This window comes from Tupaia chinensis, unplaced genomic scaffold, assembly GCF_000334495.1.
Source record: "Tupaia chinensis unplaced genomic scaffold, TupChi_1.0 Scaffold142384_1, whole genome shotgun sequence".
Classification (NCBI taxonomy): domain Eukaryota; kingdom Metazoa; phylum Chordata; class Mammalia; order Scandentia; family Tupaiidae; genus Tupaia; species Tupaia belangeri.
The window spans coordinates 86,114-107,987 of NW_006202232.1; the positions used below are offsets into that span (position 1 = coordinate 86,114).

At 51.4% G+C, this 21,874-nt stretch overlaps 2 protein-coding genes and 1 long non-coding RNA gene across 4 annotated transcripts in view; 2 read left to right on the forward strand and 1 right to left on the reverse strand.

Moving 5' to 3' along the window:
• FOXP3 (forkhead box P3) overlaps nucleotides 1–6,362 on the forward strand; it is a 17,543-nt gene extending 11,181 nt beyond the window's left edge. Inside the window, exons 7-12 of the mRNA XM_006163498.3 lie at nucleotides 1,725–1,812; nucleotides 2,031–2,111; nucleotides 3,675–3,825; nucleotides 4,514–4,590; nucleotides 5,893–5,994; nucleotides 6,189–6,362. Coding sequence (XP_006163560.1) covers nucleotides 1,725–1,812; nucleotides 2,031–2,111; nucleotides 3,675–3,825; nucleotides 4,514–4,590; nucleotides 5,893–5,994; nucleotides 6,189–6,338 — 649 coding nt within the window. The 3' untranslated portion in view covers nucleotides 6,339–6,362. The remainder of the gene's footprint in view (nucleotides 1–1,724; nucleotides 1,813–2,030; nucleotides 2,112–3,674; nucleotides 3,826–4,513; nucleotides 4,591–5,892; nucleotides 5,995–6,188) is intronic.
• LOC114005118 (uncharacterized) lies at nucleotides 32–1,713 on the forward strand. Its single transcript, XR_003547021.1, has 3 exons — nucleotides 32–119; nucleotides 529–616; nucleotides 686–1,713. It is a non-coding gene; the product is annotated as an uncharacterized LOC114005118 (long non-coding RNA).
• Nucleotides 6,363–7,207: 845 nt separating the features above from the next.
• CCDC22 (CCC complex scaffolding subunit CCDC22) lies at nucleotides 7,208–21,309 on the reverse strand. Of its 2 annotated transcripts, XM_006163497.3 has the most exons (17): nucleotides 21,134–21,308; nucleotides 19,935–20,112; nucleotides 15,079–15,211; nucleotides 14,249–14,355; nucleotides 14,037–14,103; nucleotides 13,785–13,963; nucleotides 11,186–11,380; nucleotides 10,494–10,556; nucleotides 10,281–10,400; nucleotides 9,373–9,492; nucleotides 9,171–9,287; nucleotides 8,969–9,070; nucleotides 8,779–8,886; nucleotides 8,436–8,531; nucleotides 8,144–8,203; nucleotides 7,981–8,055; nucleotides 7,208–7,592 (listed from the first exon to the last, which is right to left on the reverse strand). In XM_006163497.3, the coding sequence occupies exons 1-17, from the start codon at nucleotides 21,181–21,183 to the stop codon at nucleotides 7,479–7,481; spliced, it is 1,884 nt and encodes a 627-aa protein (XP_006163559.1). In that variant the 5' UTR covers nucleotides 21,184–21,308; the 3' UTR covers nucleotides 7,208–7,478. The 2 variants fall into 2 exon arrangements, with proteins under 2 accessions (XP_006163559.1, XP_027622121.1); XM_027766320.1 differs by lacking the exons at nucleotides 14,249–14,355; nucleotides 15,079–15,211 and having other exon boundaries at nucleotides 21,134–21,309.
• Nucleotides 21,310–21,874: the final 565 nt, after the last annotated feature.

The window sequence follows — 21,874 nt, forward strand, 5'->3', positions numbered from 1 at the left end:
CCCCCGCCCCCCCGGGCTACAGACGCTCCCGCTGGAGCCCCCAGCCACAATCAGCCTCCCGCCACCCACTGCTGCCGCCGGAGTCTTCTCCCTCAAGGCCCGGACTGGCCTGCCACCTGGTAACACCTCAGCCTGCACCCCATGGTTTCAGAGAACCCCAGGGCCCCCAAATCCTTGAATGTAATCAACGTAGGCTGTTGTAGATCACAGCCCTCTGGAGGTCAGAGGTATCAGGTCTTAGAGTCTTGGAAACTCCAACCTCCAAAAAAATGTCAGGTTTAGAACCTTAAAGATGTAGAATGTCAAAGTCACGGAACCACAGATCTTTGCAAAATTAGTCAAAAAATGTCAGCACTTGTAAGTGGCAGTCTTTGAGCTGCTCCACCAGAAGCAGTAGATTTTGGGACAACAGAAACCCCTGGGAGTCAGTGTTCAAGGCTCAGGAGAATGGAAACTAAATAAGAGACCTGTGGGCTGAGCTCTAGAGCCAGCCTGCAATCCCCAGAGGTGCCTCATCTCCATCCCCAGGGATCAATGTGGCCAGCTTGGAGTGGGTGTCCAGGGAACCAGCACTGCTCTGCACCTTCCCAAGCCCCACTGCACCCAGGAAAGACAGGTTAGTAGACAAGGCTTGGAAGGCCCTTCTCCCTGCCATCTCCTCCCCTGACACCCTCTGTCTCCCCAGCACCCTTTCAGTCTTGCCCCAGGGCTCCTACCCACTGCTGGCAAATGGCATCTGCAAGTGGCCTGGATGTGAGAAGGTCTTCAAGGAACCAGAGGACTTCCTCAAGTGAGTGACCCAGGCCCACCCCAGTCCAGAGTATCATGGTTTGCAGGGAGGTCTGGGATACAGGTCTCAGCTCAAGCCGCATCTTGATAGATAGTAAGACAAAAGAGGCAAAAGCTGAGGCTGTGGGTTCAAATCCCAGCTACATCATTCACTAGCTATGTGACCCTGGACAAGTTACTTAGCTTTTCTGGGCCTCAGTTTCCTCATGTGTAATAAAGGTGTGTTTATCCTCCAATGTTACCTCCATTTTACAGAAACTGAGGCTGAAGAGGTTAAGACTACTCAGTTCCTAGAAAAGGGATTGCAACATCACAAGACCCTGGCCAAGGGTGCCTCCCTCTCTCATGTGCACACGTGCACTATCATAAAAAAAAAAAAAAATCACCCAGTTCCTAAGTGACAGAGCTGGGTCTGAACCCAGGCAGCCAGGCTCCAGAATCTGCATTCCTGTTTTGCCCTGCTACCCCTCATACCAACACACCAGCCTTTTATTGATTCCCCAGGCCCAGCTCCTCTAGGTGGCTGCTGCTGCCTCCCCTTAGCCTTCTCTCTCTCACGCCCTTTCTCCGACCACACCCACCTATTAACAGCAATTTGGTGTGCCCTGTTTTCTTCACTGTCAGGCCTTTGCACAAGCTGTCCCCTCCACCCAGAATGCCTTTCCCACTCTCACCTTCCTGGCCCACTCTTAGCTCACTACCCTTCCAACATCAGCTCTGACATGCTGGCTAAGCTTAGGCCTGGCACACAGTCAGTGCCAAGTGTCGCATATTGAAGGAATAACAGGTGTGAGAGGGAGGCTGAGGTAGAGAGGGGGAAGGAGCTGAGGCTTTGAGGAAAGATTTCCTGGAGGGTCAGAGCCCATCCCCACCCAGAACATGAAGCCAGGCTAGGCCCGCCATGGTCACCTGCATGGAATCTTCTCCCTACCCAGGCATTGCCAGGCAGACCACCTCCTGGATGAAAAGGGCAGGGCACAGTGTCTCCTCCAGAGAGAGGTGGTACAGTCTCTGGAGCAGCAGGTAACACCTAGAGGAGGGTGCTGGCAGGGGAGGGACGGTGGATGGTGGATGGTGGGTGAATGTTACAGTCACCCACGCCAGGAACCAAGCTAGCCCAGGATGAGGGCTGGCAGAAAGGCAGGAAGAGGGTAGGATACCTGAAGGAAAGACACAGTCTGGGCAAAGGCATGGTGGAAAAGGGGCAGGCCGAGGCCTCACTCTTACACCCATTCTTGTAGCTGATGCTGGAGAAGGAGAAGCTGGGCGCGATGCAAGCCCACCTGGCTGGGAAGATGGCACTGACCAAGGCTCCATCTGCGGTGAGCAACCCCAGACCCACAGGTGGCAGACTTAGACTGCTGGGGGATAGGGGAAGGGGCCCTGCAGGGGAGAGGGAACTTATTTTCACATGCAGGCCCTGGGATCTATGGGCTCCTGTCCCCAGCTCCAAACATGTCAAGAGCTGGGAACTGTCCCCACTCCATTTAAAAACCCTCATACCCTAAGACCATGAAACATCATGATACTGTCTTCAAAACAACAAAAAGCCAAACACTGAAGGCAGACTGTGTGCCGCTGGCAGGACCAGCTCCAGAACACACAGGACCCACTACAAAATGAAAATATGAGACCCTTTTTTCAAATTCCAAATGGTGACCACAGAGCTTTAAAGAAAGCATGGGGTCCTGTGTGACCACACAGGTCACATGCCCAGGAAGCTGGCCTTGGGGAGCCACGCACTGTTTCTGCGCATTTTGATGGTGTTAACTTATTCAGTGCTTGTGATGCCACCAGGAGGTAGGTACCATTATCCTCTCCAATTTGCAGATAAGGAAACTTGAGACCAGGAAGGTTTAAGTGTGCCAAGGCCATAGCAGTTGCATGGCAGAGGGGCCCAATTCAACACCAGCCCATGAGCCCAGCATCATGGCCACACACAAGTGTCTATACCTACACACCAATAAACACTGTGCAAGTTGCTTCATGAGATTCCATGCCAGGCTGGAATGGACAAGTCACCAGCCTTGGCCCTCCCCAGGCCTCACTCTTACACCCATTCTTGTAGCTGATGCTGGAGAAGGAGAAGCTGGGCGCGATGCAAGCCCACCTGGCTGGGAAGATGGCACTGACCAAGGCTCCATCTGCGGTGAGCAACCCCAGACCCACAGGTGGCAGACTTAGACTGCTGGGGGATAGGGGAAGGGGCCCTGCAGGGGAGAGGGAACTTATTTTCACATGCAGGCCCTGGGATCTATGGGCTCCTGTCCCCAGCTCCAAACATGTCAAGAGCTGGGAACTGTCCCCACTCCATTTAAAAACCCTCATACCCTAAGACCATGAAACATCATGATACTGTCTTCAAAACAACAAAAAGCCAAACACTGAAGGCAGACTGTGTGCCGCTGGCAGGACCAGCTCCAGAACACACAGGACCCACTACAAAATGAAAATATGAGACCCTTTTTTCAAATTCCAAATGGTGACCACAGAGCTTTAAAGAAAGCATGGGGTCCTGTGTGACCACACAGGTCACATGCCCAGGAAGCTGGCCTTGGGGAGCCACGCACTGTTTCTGCGCATTTTGATGGTGTTAACTTATTCAGTGCTTGTGATGCCACCAGGAGGTAGGTACCATTATCCTCTCCAATTTGCAGATAAGGAAACTTGAGACCAGGAAGGTTTAAGTGTGCCAAGGCCATAGCAGTTGCATGGCAGAGGGGCCCAATTCAACACCAGCCCATGAGCCCAGCATCATGGCCACACACAAGTGTCTATACCTACACACCAATAAACACTGTGCAAGTTGCTTCATGAGATTCCATGCCAGGCTGGAATGGACAAGTCACCAGCCTTCTCCCTCCCCACCCCCCACCCCCCACTAGGCATCATCTGACAAGGGCTCCTGCTGCCTCATGACTGCTGGCACTCAAGGAGGCGTTGTCCCAGCCTGGCCAGGTCCACGGGAGGCCCCTGACAGCCTGTTTGCTGTGCGGAGGCACCTCTGGGGCAGCCATGGAAACAGTACATTCCCAGGTAAGAATGGTCCACGTTCTACATGGTGACCCCAAGCTCCTAATCCTGATTGGCTGTGCCGTACAGGGTACAAATGAGCTCCTTAGTGCCCTTCTACGTCCTCATCTCCACCCCCACCCCCAAACCTTTGGGAAAATGCAGCTGTTTGCAAAAGCTTCCTCTCAAGATGTCCATGGCCTGAAAGCCCCGCCACTATGGTCTCAAATGTCTAGCTCTAGCCATCTCCCTTGGAGTTTGGAGCCATGCCTCACCCACTCTGGGCTACAGTTACTCCATCCAGTCGTCAGAAGGGAGGGAGCTAACTAAGAACTGATATTTCCTAAGGGCCCTCCTTTCTTCCCCCCACCAAGGAAAATCAGGATGCATTCACCCAAGCTAACCAACACCCTACTATCTGCCAAGCCTGGGCTGTGAACTTAACAGGGATCAGAATCCTTGAGTGTCATCCTACCTTCACCACTTAACTATTTATATCCCTTTGGTGTGCAAGTCACTTCACTTGTTTTAAATCTTGGGGAGAGGCATTTTGGCAGGAGTGGTACAAAGAGTAGGTGATGTAGCTTGTGTTGGGTGCCCATAGATGTTGGTGTTGACAGTGGGTAGGAATTCAGGCATATAGAGGGAGGGAGGGACAGTGAGCTACGAGGTCCGACAGGCGCCTGATTCATGCCCTCCCCACTCCTGACAGAGTTCTTTCACAATATGGACTACTTCAAGTTCCACAACATGCGGCCTCCTTTCACCTATGCCACCCTCATCCGCTGGGTAAGCCCAAAGAGGAAGGAGAAAAAGAAGGATGGGGGACCTGCCTCTTCAACTCCCACCTCCCACTGAGCACTCTTGGGGTAGAGCCTTGCAGAAATGCCCCCACCCGAGAAGCCCCAAGTCACACCTCCAACATGATTCCCCTGTGTGTCTTCACCCCAGACCTGTCCCTGAACCCAAACCTACACCTCCATCTAGGCTAGGATTCAGCTAGTACGGAACCTGCACCCACCTCAACCCTACACCCAACCCTCGACCTATAAAATAGCCCCAAAATGAACTCCACCTCTGACCCTTGCCCTAAATCCACCTCAGGTCTTACTCTTTCTCCAGACTTTATGCCAGTTTGACCCCTTATCTTTCCCCAGCCCCAGTGTGCCCCATTATGCCAATATACTCCTGTTGGACCCCATCCCTAACCATTCCTTGCGGCACCCATCTGACCTTTAACCTCACCCCATTACTCCATCATCTCAACTTCTGATGCCTTCCCCAGATCTTCACCAGAGCCCACCAGACATCATCTTAGCCCCAAACCTAACCCCAAACATGAACATTAACCTAACCCAAACATGTTATATATTCCCTTTCTGAACTGAACCTTTGACCTAAGGCCATCCTGACACATCACCTCACTGCAATCATAATCACTGACTCTTTAATCCTATTCTCATGTCCAAACAGATCAAATACCTTGACTGCCATCTTCACTCCACATCTAACCAACAGCCTCATTTTTGACCCTGAACCTAAGTATATCCCTGACACGCAAAATACTTGATATTACGCACATCTGACTCCTGAATTAACGCCACACATTATCCCATCCTTCACCCCAAAACTCCTAGTCCACCTCTAGCCTGACTCTTAACCAACTCCTTCCCTGACTGTAATGCTGCCCAGCTCCTCACGTCTTTCAAATCCTTAACTTGTCCCCACTCCTGACCCTGTACCTTCCTTACCCTGAAATATCACCTCCACAGAGAACCCCAACTCCAGCTCCATCCCAGACCTTTAACCTCATTCCAGCTCTAACCCTGTATAGGACCCCACTCCCAAACTCAGTCTTGATCCTTTACTTAATCTGGGCCACACCTGCACCTCACATCTAATCCACTCCTTGACTCAACCCTCACCACACATCCAACTCTGTCCCTGATCCTTCACCCGCACCATTTCTTCCCTCCCCTTCACCTGCTCCCACAATTCCACCCCCACGTTAGACAACCCAGATTTATGCCACTGCATCCCACTGCCAAATGTGGGGATATATTCCCTTACCCCCACCCTCCCAAACTCCAGGCCATCCTGGAGGCTCCAGAGAAGCAGCGGACCCTCAATGAGATCTACCACTGGTTCACACGCATGTTCGCCTTCTTCAGAAACCATCCTGCCACATGGAAGGTGAGCTCCTTTGGTGGTGGCACTGGCTTGGGTGGCCTGAGTGCCACCACAAAAAAGGAACAGGCAAACCTGGGGCTGAGCTTACAAGCCTGTTAGCAAAGGGCAGGAGGTCAGTCACTGACAGGGACTCCTGACCTCAGAGGGTGACTGGCCACCTGCTCCCCTGGCCTGGTCGGCCGATCCTCCTTCCACAGAATGCCATCCGTCACAACCTGAGCCTGCACAAGTGCTTCGTGCGGGTGGAGAGCGAGAAGGGAGCTGTGTGGACCGTGGATGAGTTTGAGTTCCGCAAGAAAAGGAGCCAGCGGCCCAGCAGAGGCTCCAACCCTGCACCCAGCCCCTAACCTCAAAACCAAGGAAAGAAGGATGGACAGATAGAGGCCAAAATGGGAGGCAAAGGTGGCAGGTCAGGGCAGGGATGAGAGGCTCACAGGGGACATGCCCACAGGGACCAAGAAGTGAGGTGTCTACTGTCTTGCTTGTCAGGGCCCTTGCTCCCCAACTGACTGCTGCCTTCCTGGATCATAGCCTCTGCCCCAAGGCTGCTCAGAGGACCCCCAATCCTGACCCCAGCCCCCACACTAGCCCCCCAAGATGGGCTCTCCAGCCAACTAGAGCCTCCATAGCCAGCCATACACACAGCCTGCCTCAGCCATTCTCACAGACAACCTCAGGGCTGGAAAAGTCACACAAACACACAGATGGTCACAACTGTCCCTTGAACTCAACGCAAACCCCAAACCATAGAGCCTGCCTCCATACACTCAGACAGCCTCAGAGCTGCACAGTCACACCAACAACCACATACAGAAAGTCCCATCCACGCAAGCATCCCAAAGCACACACCCACAGCCAGCCTCTGGGCCCACAGGCACAGTGTTACACGGGGCTGTGCCCAGATTCCGCCCAGTTGCAGCAGCATCACTACCCTCAGCATCTGAGGTCCCAGAAAGCCACAGACACATACCGGGTTATGCATGGTCTCACACGGTTTCCAACATATATGCTCGGTCACAAACACAGCCCACTGGCACTCACCTACATACCTCGCACACATGCGCACACACACACACCACACAGCTTCACATTGGGTCTCCCAAGTCCCATGCAGACACACATGGCCACACACACTGACCTGCCAAAACACCCTGCATCTCACCTACCACCCACCCTACTTCATTGCCCTGAGCCCGATCCATGCCTCAGCTTAGACTGCAGGAGAGCCCCTCATTTATTTGGGATCCAAGGCCTCTCAACCCCCAGTACCCTCCCCAATAAACTGCAGCAGAGCTCCCAAATGCTGGATGATCACCCCAGATAAGGGTTGGGATTGGGACTAGATGGATGGGGTCTGGATTCAAGGCTGCAGTGGGAGGAACTAGATAGCAAGTGCTGGGAACAGCCAGAGCGAGAACTTGACCACCACCTCAAGCACTCCAAGTCCCTGCCTAAGGCTGGGGGAGACCTCCGCAGGAAGCTGCTCCTCAGGCCTCCCGGACCCGACCCAGGAGGCCAGCGTTCTCCTGGCGAAGGGCTCGGTAGTCCTCACGGATCTTCTCCAGGTTGCTGAGGGTCTTCTTGCCCATCTCCGTCTCGATCTAAGGAGATGTGAATACACACCCCTTCAGCATGCAGAGCCCCTTTCACAGCTCCTCCATTCCAGCCACTCTTCACCCACGTTACCCCCTCCAACCTCAGCCTGCTCTGTCCCACTGCCAGGCCTTTGCCCATGTCATCCTCTCCACCTAAAGCACTCTTTGCCACATGGCAAAATTCCCCAGCATATCTGCAAGCTAAGGCTTCTTTCCTCTCCCCTGGGAGGTATAAAATGGGGCTTAGAGGAGGCCACTGGGCCATCCCAGGTCATAAGCACTGAGGGGAAGGGTTGAGCTTCCAGGCCTAGGCTGTGTCTGGTCCCACAGCCCCTCGCCCCTCTCAGCATAAACTAGGTCTGCCATGGTTCCCCCTCCCATCCTCAGGCCTCACCTGTTCCTCAAGGTCTCGAACCTCCCGCATGATGGTGCCTGTGTCCTCAATGGTCTGGATGAGCTGGCTGCAGTTCTGGGGAGAGCAGGAGCAGGGGCTTGCACCCAGCCCAACCCCTCCCCAGCCAGCCCCTTCCCCTGCCCCCAGCTAATGTCTCCCTCACCTCATGCAGGGCAGCTAGGTACTTGTAGGCCTTCCGCACAGCATCATCCTTCTTGGCATCCTGACCAGACAAAGGGGACCTCAAAGGTATCAGTGGGCCACCTCACCCTCTTCATGCCCACAAGTCACCCTCTCCCACCTCTGACTTCACCTTCCACAAAGCCACCCAGGCCCAAGCATTTATGTACCTGCCAGGTTCATACAGGGCCTTGGCCCATGGTGGCCCACATACAGATAGGCAGATAACAGCCCAGTGCCACCCCAACCCTCTTGCCACCCAGCCTGCCCCACACCTTAAACACGAGCTCATCAGTCACTGCAAACGTTCGGTCCAGCTTCCCAGAGAGGGAGTTGATTTCCTTCTGGAGCTCCTTTGTGTCAGATAAGATCTGGTAGACACCAGGGTGGCCATGAGCCCACGTCAGTGGGCAGGTGGCTAGCCTGTGGTACTCGTGCACACTCTCACAGCTAGGCAGGACTTGTGTCAACACCTCAGGGGTGGCTGGGGTGGACTATATATGACTGTTCTATGTCAGGGTGCAGCTGGACAGCTCTGCCTAGCAGAGGGAGGTTTCCCTGTGACCATGCTGTGTGAGTCTGCCCAGATGACCCACCCTCCATGACCACGTGGTACACCTTAGTGATCTCTTCCTTCTGCTTCCGGATGTTGCCCACAATCTCCAGGATGCGCTGAGTATAGGCCAGCCGGGACACGTCGCGGGGTAGAGTCTCCAGCTCTGACACCTAGGCAGGGACACAGCAGGCACTCTCCCAGGACTTACACCCCACATATCCAGGCTTCCCAGGGCCTCCACATAGGCCTTACCAGCTGCTTATAGACTTCCTCCTTCCTGCGGGCCTCTTCAGCAGCTGCCCGAACACTCTGGTGCAACTCCTGGATCTCTGCCAGCCGTCGAGAAGATTCCAGCTGCCAGGATCCCATGGCAAAAGACAGTGAGCAGAGCTCAGGGATGCCTCCCTAGGGAGGGAGGGACAGAACCTGCCCCACCCAAGACCCTGCCACTTACCTCTCTACAATCCTGAAGCTTTCGGAGGTGGCGGTACTCAGCAAGGAGTGGGACACGGTGCTTTTCCCACTGACCTGCCAAGTGGATGACCCGCTGGGCACTACTCTCCACCACATGCTAGGGGAAGGGGATACATGTCCCAAGGCTGTGCCCCCCCTGCCCCTCCCTGCCTCATCCTACCCAGTCCCAGCCCCATCCCTACCTGCAGCTTGGCGAGGTTGGCAGCCCCATCAGGCAGCAGCTCCACTGCCCGGCTCTTCAAGCGCAGGGCCTGCTCACGCTCTGCCGTGCTGAACTCGCTCTGCCGACGCTCAGATTCCATCTGGCACACCAGCAACCCCACTCCCAGTCACATGCCATAGTCCCTGGTCTCCCACTGAGCCTGGAAACCCTGACCCAGCTTGATCCACCCCCCAGATGACCATACACCCCTCTACCTCCTCCAGGCCTCTCTGACCCCTCCAGTTCCACAATGATGCCCAGGAGCTCTAAGGTGCCCTACAAACCCCTGACCGGACATTCCCATCCTGCCCCACAAATGTCCAAAGACCCTCACACCCCTCCTAATGCTCACAGCCACCTATAAGGCCCACAGATGTCTCTAGGCCCTACAGGTCTCCCAAGCCCCTTGAGTCCTCATCCCTGCCTCAGCTCAATCAATTCTCCTGAACCCTTAAGAGCCCTGCTGGTCCTCAGTGTTCCCCATGAACCCTTCTGATATCTGTAGACCTCTACAGAATACCACTAAGACCCCTAAGTCCCTCAAACCTCTCTTTTTTTTTTTTTTTTTGGAGAGGTTTTTGCTATAGGGCATGTGTACTCGCCAGACAGACAGAGAGAGACAGAGAGACAGAAAGTGAGAAATCACCCCCCGGGGGGATAGCCATGCCGCAATCCCTTCTCCTCCATTCTCCTCTCGGGATCTTGGGCACACATGCACACGTGCCCGGAGTGAGTTTAAGCCACCGGGTCTGGGACTCAAACCCCAGTCAACTACATGGGAGTCCAGCAACATAGCCATTACGTTAACTGCTGGTCCCAAGTCTCTCAAACCTTTCTAGGGCCTAATTCTGACTTGCCCTTCCTGTGGCTCCATGCTCACCCACTCACCTGCACAAGGCTGATTCCCAGGGTTTTCATGTTGGCTTCAACCTCTTCAATGCTGCGGTTCATTCCCTCCAGCTGCTCCCGAAGGGACTCTAGCTCCTGTTCTTGAGCTGCCCACATATCCTGGGGGACACAGGCCAGTCAGAGTAAGGGCTGTTAGGCCTAGTAGACAGGCAAGGGCCCAGGACCACCCATCCGCCTCTCTGTTCTGCTCACCTGTTCAGGCCTCTGGGAGCTGGCCGGCACATCTGACAACTGGGCTGCCTGAGCCTGTGGCTCCTAAGGCAGTGAAGAGAGACATCCTGACTGTCAGAGAAGGTCCTGCCCCTCATGGTCCAGTCTTGACCCCCACCCCCAGAAGCATTTTTCTAGTGCTATGCCCATGCCCACTTAACTGCTGATGGCTGTCACACTGTGACTGTGTGAGGGGACAGGGACTGTCTGCCATCTCCCTGGAGAAACCTCCCTGATCTGACACAGCTCCTACCACCTGCCCTGTCTCTCATGCCTCAAATGTCCCTGAAAAATATGGGAACCCCCCTGGGTGAGCATCCAATGGGAGAAGACATACCCAGAGGAAATTGCCTGGGGAAAAGTCAGGTTCATACCTACAGCCCCCTGATACCCTTACATTTTGGGTTGTCAGGAAAGTCATGATATGTTTTTGCAATGGAAAATGTGTCATGACTTTCCTGACAACCTAATCATTCACACCTATCCACCCTTTCACCACTGAAGACCTCAAGGTGCTAGGGATCCCTCTGGGGATCCACTCCCAGTAGGGAGAGATCCTAACCTGTGGGAACATGGGAACCCATGCAGATGCAAGTGTGGTGTATGTACACAAAGCAACCTGCCAAGTCTGCCATGCCCTGGTAATACGCCCCATGTCCCTCAGGCCCACCCACCAGGTGGAAGGTGAACTTCTCTGAATGTGTGAAGCGGGATCCCTTGGGAGCAGCAGTCCTGGTCCCTGCACCCCAGGCCTGCAGAAGCTCTCCCAGGTCTCGGGCTTGTGGGGGGGCCCTGAGTGGACCCCAACTTTGGCGCAGATGTTCAGCCAGTTGCTTCTGCATCCGCTGCCGCCGAGCCCATGCATCCTCCTAGAAAGAGAAAGCAGGGGAAAAAGGAATGTATGGAAGCCTACCAGGTGCCAAGCCCCTGCCTCTTCCAAGGCCGCCTCACAAGGGGCTACAGTCAAGTCCTACCCACCCTCTGGCTTCCCTCCAAGGCAGGCCCCTGACCTAATCTCCTGCCCCATCGCTGGGGATATCTTGGAGGGCAGGGCTTCCTCTTTCCTCATAGCCACACTTTGCTCCACACACTCACTCCTCACACAGAAGAAGGATGTTGGAAGGAGAATGAAGCCTGGAGTCCCCAAATCAGACAAAGAAACAGAAAGGATGGCATCGAGACAGACAGAGAAGAGACAAAGAATCAAAGGTTCCAGACACAGAAGTGAGCAGAGTCAGAGAAAGGAAAGGCAGAGAGGCAAGAACAGAGCTGGTTTCATGACAACTGGGAAAACTGATTAGGAACTCAGTATTAAGTGGCAGTAGGAGATCACTGTTGATCTTGTTAGGTGTGAAAACGGTTCAATGTTAAGTTTAAAAAATGAATGCCCCAAGGCCGGCAGGTGGTGTGGTGGTTAAGGCATTGGACTCCCACATGGCCAACTGTAGTTCAAGTCCTGGACCTGGCAGCTTGTTTTCTCATTCCCCCCACCCCCATCTCTCTTTGGTCTAATTTAAAAATAATAATAAATAAAATTAAATTTTAAAAAGTGAATGCCTTGAGACCAGTAGGTGGTGTGAAGGTTAAGGCAGCTAGATCCCACGTGGACGACTGCACAATTTGAGGCCCAGACCCAGTAGCTTGAAAATCACAGCAGGCACATGTGCATGCATACCCAAAATCCCCAAGAGGAAAATAGAAGAGAAGGGAATGTGGAGTGGCCATCCCCTCTGGGGGAAGGATTCATTCTTTCTTTCTCCCTCTCTCTCTCTCTCTCTCTCTCACCCTCCCTCTAGCAAGTGCACACACCCTATAGCAAAAATAAAACAAATTAATGTCCTTTGAGTTAAAAGATATAGTCTTAAGTGTTTAGATTTGAAATGACATAATGTCTGGAATTTGCTTTAAAATAATACAGAATTGGGCCAGCTCCACGGCCTGGTGGTTAAGTTAGCCGAATCCCACATGGCCAACTGCATGGTTCTAGTCCCAGACCCAGTGGCTTGAGAAACATGCCAGGTACATGTGTATGCATGCCCAAAATCCCCAAGGGAGGGAGAGATGGAGAAGAGATTGTGGCATGACCATTCCTCATGGGAGGTACCTTCTCATTTTCTGTTTCTCTGACAAGTGCACATGTCCTCTAGACAAAATAATAATAATAGTAAACTAAAAATAGGGGCTAGCAGGTGGCATGGTGGTTAAGGCACTGGACTCCCACACGGCCAACTGCAGTTCGAGTCCCAGACCCAGTGGCTTGAAAGTTACACCAGGCATGTGTGCACACATGCCCAAAATCCCAAGAGGAAACTAGAGGAAAAGAGATTCCAGCATGAACATCCCATATGGGGTGTGATTTCTCACTTTCCCCTCTCTCTGTCTCTGTCTGTCTGTCTCTCTCTGGCAAGTGCACATGACCTTACATAAATAAAAGAAAAATAAAACAATAGAGCAAAGGATTGGGAGAAAATAAAGGACATTGTCAAATGGTATAGTCAATTCATTAGAATATTCTCGCTAAGAGAGAGACTGAGGTAAAAGTGGAAGGAAAGTCAGCCAGGGAGGCAGGGACAGACAGAGACATGGATATGAAGGTCAGCAAAGGGGAAGGGAGCAGATACAAAGGTAGACAGGGAGGAAGAGGAGAAGGGACAGATAAAAAGGTGATAAAAAGTTGGAGACAGGAAAGGGAGGAGAGATACAGAAGTGGACAAAGGGAAAAGGAAACAGATAAAGAAGTGGATGGAGGGGTGGGGGAACAGATGAAAAAGTAGACAGAGGAGGAGAGAGATGCAATCCAGAAATGAGAGGGGCAAGAAAGAGGGGCAGCAAAACCATGAGGAAGACAGGAGGAGACAGTGCAAAAACCTAGAGACAGAAAAGTGAACACTGGTGACAACTGCAGAGACAAAGAAAGAGTAAGAGTGGGGACAGGAAGAAGGTGGCAGAAACAGCAGGGAAGGTAGTAACCCCTCCTATCTGGACTAGCTGCTCAAAACTTTGTGTGTGTTATTCAGTCAAACTGCTAACTCGAGAGGAGAGCGCTATTACTACCCCAGTTTTCAGAGCAGAAAACTGAGGCTCCAAGGAGGGATATTGACTAGTCCCAGGTTCACAATTTTTCTGGCTCCAATGTCCTTCAGGTGGGGCACCAGGCAGGTGTACATGGAGAGGAAATGATGAAAGAGAGTAACAAAGTGAGGAAAGAAGAGGGGAGAGGAGACAAACAGGAGTATTGGGGGGCAGGAGCAGGGAACCAGCCTTGGGTTGTACCTGGGGTGCAAGGCGGGGTGCCCGGCGGAGCCAGTCCTCATCCCCTGGGTGGTCCCGGCCCGTGTGCTGGCAGAGCTGGATGGCGTGGTGTTCGAGGAGTGAGGCTGCCCTCCCAGCAAGCTGGGGTACCTGGGCCGGGGCTGGGGGCAGCAGGGGACTGGCCTGGAACTCCCGTGGTTCTGGAGACAGGAAAAGAGTTAGCCAACCCCTCCTCCACCCTCCTCCCAGACCTCCCCACAGTCTCCTCCTCACCTCCTCTGGAACTCAACTCAGGCATGACCAGCCTGCTGGCATGGAAAGGCTTCTGGAGGGCTGAACCCTAGTGGGAGAAAGGAATCTGAGCCTCCAGAATGAAGCAAGATGGGGATCACTGGTAGGAGGGGCCCAAAAACTTGCCCACCCAGATGAGGACAAGGGAGGCAAGGCAGGGACAAGAGAAGACCGACAAGAGTTGAAGGTCCCACCTGGAGGTGCTGCAGCTTGGGAGTACGCAAGGAAGGGGGGACCCAGGGCAGGGCTAGCTGGTCCCGGATTTGGCTCCCAATAGCCCTGAGGAGAATAGCTGAGTCACCTGGAAGGGGAAGTGTTAATCAGGTGTCAACACTGCAAATCCAAAAGTGCAGCCAGTGCTCCTGACTCCTCATCCAGCAATGCTTCCTTCTCCAACTATCATTCTCACATTCGTTTATTCGGCAACCACTTACTAAGCACCTACTATGTACCAGTCACTGTTCCAGATACCAGGGAACAAACCGATGCCCTCATGGAGCTGGCAAACTAGTACAGGGGAGAGATCATGAGTGGGTTTGCAAGTAGCCTGGACCTCGGGCAGATGCTGAGATAGAGAGGAGAAGGACTATTAAGAGGAAGCTTTCATGTAAGACAGTCAGCAGAAGGTCTCCCGGAGGTGACAGCTGAATGGAAACCTCAAAGAGGTAAGGGAGAGTACCCTGAGGATATCTGAGGGCTCTGAGGCTGGAATGTGGCCGCCATGTTTGAGAAGCAACAAGGAGGCCATGTGGTTGGAATGGAGTGAGCAAGAAGGAAGGCACAGGCGATGACAGGGAGCTCCCCCCCACCCCTGCCAGCAGCACTCACTACCTGGGACAGCCTAATCCCATCCCCAAGACCTCTGGCCTGCATCCCCTCTCTGATCCCTAATCCTCTCACCTAGCTCTCCCAAAGACACATATTCCCACCCCATCCATCACCTTTGTCACCATTTCTACCTCTCTAAGCTCCTAGAACCCTTAGAATACCCTCCTCTCCTCTCACCGCCCCAGGCATCCCAAACCTGCAGGCTGGTCTGCAGCCTCAGAGGCATCAGTGGGCAGCCGTTCAGCCAAGAAGAGAAGCAGGTCCCGGAGATCAGGCTCACTGGGGTAGAGGAAGTTCTGATAGCCAAGCTCCAAAGGGTAGCCAAGGTCCTGGCAGTTGGGGAGGGGTCCCCATTAGCAGAGAAGGCAGGATCCTCTGGCCCTGAAAGTCCTGGGCCTAGGTCACAAACACTCCCACCCTCTCACCAACCACCACTCTCTGAACCTCACCCAACTCTGAGGCAAGGGGGAGCCACAGAGTGATTACAGTCAATAAAACAGTGAAAGAAGATTAAAGCTCTGGCCTAACTGTGACTCAAAATCCAGAGGTCAGAATAGAGAAGATGGGTATTTCTGAATACATGAAAAGAAAGGTAAATTAAAAAAAAATACAATAAGCAAAGTCAAAAGGGTAATGATAAGCTGGGGGTAAATACCTGGAGCCCATATAATGGGCAAAGAGCAAATATACCTATTATATAAAAAGTGACTAAAAATAAATGGGCAAAAAAGGCCAGCAACACAATAGCTTGGAATCAAAGGACTCAGGAGAGCTCTGGACGAAGACTGGGAAAGAGGCTAGGGAAGAAAAGAAAAACACTTTTTCGCCAGAATTGCTGTTGGTTTGGAGCTTCCTGGACTCTAAAAGCAGACCCCCTGGCTTCAAACCCAAGCTTTGCCTCTTATCAACTGTGTGACCTCAGGCAAGTCACGTAACCTCTCTGTGCTTCACTTTCTTCATATGAAAAAAAGGGATATCAACAGTACCTACCTCAGAAGGTTATCATGAGAATTTAATGAGTTAGCACCAAGTTACCACACAGAGTGTATACACACACACACACACACACACACACACATAAAGGAATTATATATTCTTGTGTGCTCTAGGTCACGATGTTCATATATATTTATTTCAGAGGGTCATGGTCAAAAAAGTGCAAAAACCACTGGCTTTTAAGGTACTTTGAGTTTTTTCCAACATCTGCCATCAAAGAGTTGTGACTGATACAGAAACTCGTTCCAGGAGTGGGGAGTGCACTGTGAGATACCAAAATACAGATGTGGCTGAGACATAGAAACTGGTGCCAGGAGCAGGGCACGTGAAGAGGAAAACACCAGAACCTGGCAGTGCTGGCTGGGGTAAGGTGGCCTACGGGGTTTCACACAGCTGGGTTAAGAAAGACCCTTTCTTCCTGCTGCTAGCAAATGGAGGCTGCTAGAGCGATGATCCCATCTACCTCTTGACCACTGAAATAGTCACACTCAGGGCCAGCAGATGGCAGAATGGTTACATCACTGGACTCCCACATGGCTAACAACGGTTTTAGTCCTGGACCTGGTGGCTTGAAACTCATGCTTGGCATGGGTCCATGTGTGCCCAACATCCCAGGAGGAGAATGTAGAAGAAGGGATTACAGTATGGCTAACCCCACTAGGGAGTGATTTCTCACTTTCCCTCTCATTGTCTCTGTCTCTGTCTCTCTCTCTCTCTCTCCCTGGTGAGCCACATTCTCACTCTCTCTCTCTCTCTGTCTCTCTCTGGTCAACTTAAAAGAAAAATAATGAGGGACCAGCAGTTAGCATAATGGATATGTCTCTGGACTCCCATGTAGTTGACCGCGGTTCGCATCCCAGACCCGGTGGCTTAAAACTCACACCGGGTGCATGTGTGTGTGCCCAAGATCCCGAGAGGAGAATGGAGGAGAAGGGATTGCGGCGTGGCCATCCCCCCTGGGGGGTGATCTCTTGCTTTCTGTCTCTCTGTCTCCCTCTGTCTTTCTGGCGAGCACACACACCCTGTAGCAAAAACCTCTCAAAAAAAAAAAAAAGAAAAAGAAAAAGAATGATAACAGATAGTTAAATAAATAATTAGTTTAAAAAAAGAATTATTAAATTTAGTGTGAGCAAAATCAGGTAAACACAAAACCCAGTGGGATACAGCCCTGAGAGGGAGGTTTCAGGTTTGTGCCTCCCTGAGTACTCCTGGCATGCACGTGCTCATGATCTGGAGCTGGCTGAGGATAGACTATGGTATGAGGACCCTGTCAGGGTTGCTGTTTCTCTGTCTCTCTCTCTCTCTCTCTCCTTCTTTCACTTATTCATGGAATAAATAAATAAATAAACTTTCTTAAAAATTTAAAAATAGGGGACCAGCAGTTGGCCTAATGGCTATGTTGCTGGACTCCCATGTAGGCAACCATGGTTTGAGCCCTAGACCCCAGTGGCTTAAACTCACGCTGGGTGTGTGTGCGTGCATGCTTAAGATCCTGAGAGGAGAATGGAGAAGAAGGGATTGTGGCATGGCCACAACCCCTGGGGGGTGATTTCTCACTTTCTGTCTGTCTCTCTAGCGAGCACATGCGCCCTATAGCAAAAACCTCTCCAAAAATTCAAAATAGAACCAGCAGGTAGTGTGGTAGTGAAGGCAGCTAGATCCCACATAGCCGACTGCACGGTTTGAGTCCTGGACGCAGTGGCTTGAAAAACACATTGGGAGGAACCGGCAGTTAGCGTAATGGCTATGTCGCTGGCCTCCTACATAGTCGACCGCAGTTCGCGTCCCAGACCCGGTGGCTTGAAACTCACGCCGGGCGCGTGTGCATGCATGCCCAAGATCCCGAGAGGAGAATGGAGGAGAAGGGATTGTGGCGTGGCCATCCCCCCTGGAGGGTGATTTCTCGCTTTCTGTCTCTCTGTCTCTCTCTGTCTGGCGAGCGCACGCGCCCTATAGCGAAAACCTCTCCAAAAAAAATAAATAAATAAAACACATTGGGCATGTATGCACGCATGCCCAAAATCAATTTTTTCAATTTAAAAATAAACACATACACATTTAAAGTACCATCATCAAAAACACAACTCTAGGCCAGGAGACAGACTGCCTGTCTTGTAAAGCCACCAAGGGCCCCAGGCAGATGAGCATGAGAATTCCTGAGAACGAAGTAAACTTGAGAGTGAAGGCATGAACAGAGCTCCAAGGCCTATTGCTAAGAGACAGAAACTGCTCAAGCAAGGCCCAAATTCAACAACTCTAAGCACCCTGTCCTCTTTTTCTGAAGGAATTTGATTTGTTTTAAGTTTATTTTATTTCTTCCATGAGAGACAGAAAGAAAACTCCAGCAAGGCTTTCACACTGCAATCCACCCCAGCCTCAGCCAGCCCAGTCACAGGCACACATGCAGATGCCCACTGTGCATGGGGAGACCTCAGGACATGAACCCAGGATCTTCCCATGCCAGGCCAGCATCACAGAGGTTTATATTACTGCTGCACCATTACCACCAGCCCCAAATTAGAAGTATTCACTGGAGTTAATCTATTGTCCCTCTATGATCCTATATAGCATTGGGTGTGCTGGAAATGTTTCTATTCACTGTGTAGCCACAAGTTGCTGAAACGCAAGCAGCCATATCTTCCCTATCTAACACAGCAACACCACTTACACAACACTTACTATATCCAACTTGTCACGTGTGAACTCATTTTTTAGTCTTCATGGCAACCCTACGTGGACTGTATAATTCTTATACTCACTTTACACATGTGAAAAGTTAGGCCAGAAGAGGTTGAAAGATTGGCCCAAAGCCACAGAGCTAGTGAGCCACAAAAACAGGCATTACTCAGAGCTCTTGAACATAGTAACTGGACACAGCTCTGTACTATGGAGGAATGAGTCAGGAAGACACTTTATCTGTCTTAAGAACATTTTGAAGATGCCTATCTATACAGCTACCATTTTCACATTCAGTCATTCAACAAACATTGAGCACCCATAAGAGATCTGCCAGGAGAGGCAGGATATCTGTGGTTGCGCAAGAGTAAGGTGACCATGACACTATTACTTGACCAGCACATACATCCCTCCCTCAACTCCATGAGATCCTGAAGGAGCAGCCAATCATGTGTCCTTATAGGGATGACCATGTGAGCCAAGCTGGGCAAATCAGAGCATATAGTGATTAGTTTAGAAGTGAGCATGGGGGCCAGCAGGTAGCACGCTGGTTAAGGGCACTGGACTCCCACATGGCCAGCTATGGTTGGAGTCCCAGACCTGGTGACTTGCTTTTTATTTTTTATTTTTTGGAGAGGTTTTTGCCATAGGACGTGTGCACTCGCCAGAGAGAGGGAGAGAGAGAGAGAGAAAGTGAGAAATCACCCCCCAGAGGTGATTTCTCAATACCTTCTCCTCCATTCTTCTCTTGGGATCTTGGGCACGCATGCACATGCGCCCAGCGTGAGTTTTAAGCCACCAGGTCCAGGACATGAATCACGGGCGACTACATGGGAGTCCAGTGACATAGCCATTACGCTAACTGCTGGTCACCCTGGTGGATTGCTCTCTCACTTTCCCACTCTCTCTCTTTTGCTCTGTCCCTCTCTAGTCAAATTTAAATAAATAAAGTTAAATAAAATCATTATTTAAAAAAAAAAAAAGGAATGAGTATGTTACCCAAGCAGAAACTTTTATGGAATTGGTAAATGGATACTATGAAGGTGAGGGGGATTTTGGTTCCAAGGTTAAAATGTGAAAGCCAGAGGCAGCCCAGATTTAAACAAGACCAACTCATTGACTCCTCACAACAGCCCTACTTTTACCATCTCCATCTCTTAGATAGGAAAACCAAGACCCAGAAGGGTTAGTTTGCAAGCGGAGGAGCTGGGGTCTAAACTACTCAGGCAGTTTGACCATACATCCAGTAGCCTTAACCACTAATGAGCGGTAAGCCACAAGGGGAGGTGGCCGAGAGGAAAGGCAAGAGTTTCAAAGGAGTCTGGTGACTTTGTGAAGGAGGAAGGAAGAGGATATGTATATTGAGAGGAGGGCACTCACCATGCAGGCCTGAGCCAGGCTCATGGCCAGGCGGAACCGGGCAGACATGGCGAGAGGCAGCAGGGGGCTGAGGCCAGAGCCTACCGCAGGGTTGATCACACGCAGACAGCGGACCACAGCCTCTACAACCAGCTCAGTGGTGAAGGCTCGCAGTGTCTGCACATCTGGAGGAACTGCCCTGAAGAAGAAAGGGGCAGGTTTGATGGGAAGAGTAGTCAGGATACAGAGATCAGGCTGAACCATAGAGCCTTCTGGAAGCACTAGGTACCAGAATGGGAGTGGAGAGGATGCCCCCAATCCAGACAGACTCTGGGGTGTTGGTGACTGTGACTTCCATTTAGAAAACTAAGAACTAGGGAAATTTTCAGGTCCTAAGACCTTGGTGTAGAACAGGATATGGAAGGGACCTGAATGTGGAAAAATTTCAAATTTCCCCTATGCTTAAAAACCTCAAATTTGGAGGTGGTATGGTCTCTGAGTTTCTGGATCCCCAGATAATCATGTTCTCTGCATGTCAGGGACCTCCAGATATTGAGTTGCTAGGGTTTTGAGGAGACTAGAAATTGGAAATCTGGGATTTTCAGGAGTTCCAAATGTCAAGGTCTCTAGGTATAAAGATTCCTAGATATCAAGACCTCCTGGTTTCTCTAGATGTTGGCATCTAGATTTTTAAAGCCCTTGAATGGAAGGGTCCTTCTGTGTCAAGGTGACCAAGTACTAATGTCACCAGATTTTACAGTCCTGGGGGTTAAAATGCCCCATATATTTGGGGAACTGGAGTTTGAAGGCTTTTAAGTATCTGTCCAAGAGACTGGGGACTCCCCCAGTGCCAGGGTCCTGAATTTTAAGTTCTTTAATTCTCAGGGTACAAGTATCTTAGGGTCTCCAGATATCAGGGCCCCAGAGTATAGATGTCAAGATCGACAGATATCAGGGATTTTGAGGTTCCAAGGTTCTACAGTGTCAGAAAGGTTGGTCCCAGAGTTTGGAGCTTTCCAGATGTTGGGAAACCTTGGATATCAGGGTATGTGTGTTGAGTGTATAAGTGCGTGAGTGTGTAAGGGGGTGGGATCTTAAGGTCCTGGAAGTTGGGATCCTGGATAACAATGTCCCAGCTTTTAAGGTTCCCGGGTAATAGGGTCCCAGGTTTTGGAATCCCGGATGTGGCATTTGCGGGTGGAGAGGGGCTATGTCCTTACGTGCCAGCCTGGCGCAGGGAATGGATGAGAATTCGGTCCGCCTCCTCCATGGTGAAGCCGTGCCGTAGCCAGGGGCCAGGTCCAGGGCCGCGTCCGAGAAAGTGGGGCGCAGCGGTTGAAACCCCGCTCCGCGTTCAGGGTCCACCAAGTGTCACGGGCCGCGCGAGGAGAGTTGGGAAATGTAGTTCCATGAGAAAGTGTGACGTATCCCGGATGCGTGGGGGCTTGGAGTGAGTGTACGCGCGCAGGCTTGCGCACGCAATGGCTGCTGGGAATGGTAGTTTTTCCACCCGCAGTACAATGAGCTCTTCAAAGGGAAAAAGAACGTGTTTTCGCGCGCGCGCGTGTATAGTGGCGTGAGGCGGCGTAGGACAGAGTGGGGCTTTTTGATTCATCCATTGAAGACAGTATTAATTTTCCTGTAAAAGGGTACAATTTAAAAGCAATTTTAGCGCAAAGTGACTGCTTCTGTATCTTAGCTTCCTCATCTATAAAATGGGACAATTGAGAGTGCCTGTTTCGTGGGATTAAAATGTAAGCAATTTATGTAAAGCATGTTGTACTATGTCTGACACATTATACAGTAAGAGAGCACTATGTTAGGTTATAGTTACTAGTGTTCGTACATTCGATAAATCCTTTAATGTGCTGTAACATATCTGTATACCCCAAAGATCACAACAAATACCTATGTAACCACTATTTATTGAAAAGTCTATCCTGTCTTCACTACTCAGTGGT

What these genes read in the sequence shown, in the direction of transcription:
- CCDC22 (XM_006163497.3), bottom strand. Translation starts at nt 21,183, where the DNA reads ATGGAGGAGGCGGACCGAATTCTCATCCATTCCCTGCGCCAGGCTGGC. An exon ending in GCTCCCAGAGGCCTGAACAG is followed by an intron (nt 10,401 to 10,493) that starts GTGAGCAGAACA and finishes TGTGTCCCCCAG; the next exon opens with GATATGTGGGCAGCTCAAGA. An exon ending in AGCTTCAGGATTGTAGAGAG is followed by an intron (nt 9,071 to 9,170) that starts GTAAGTGGCAGG and finishes GGATCCTGGCAG; the next exon opens with CTGGAATCTTCTCGACGGCT.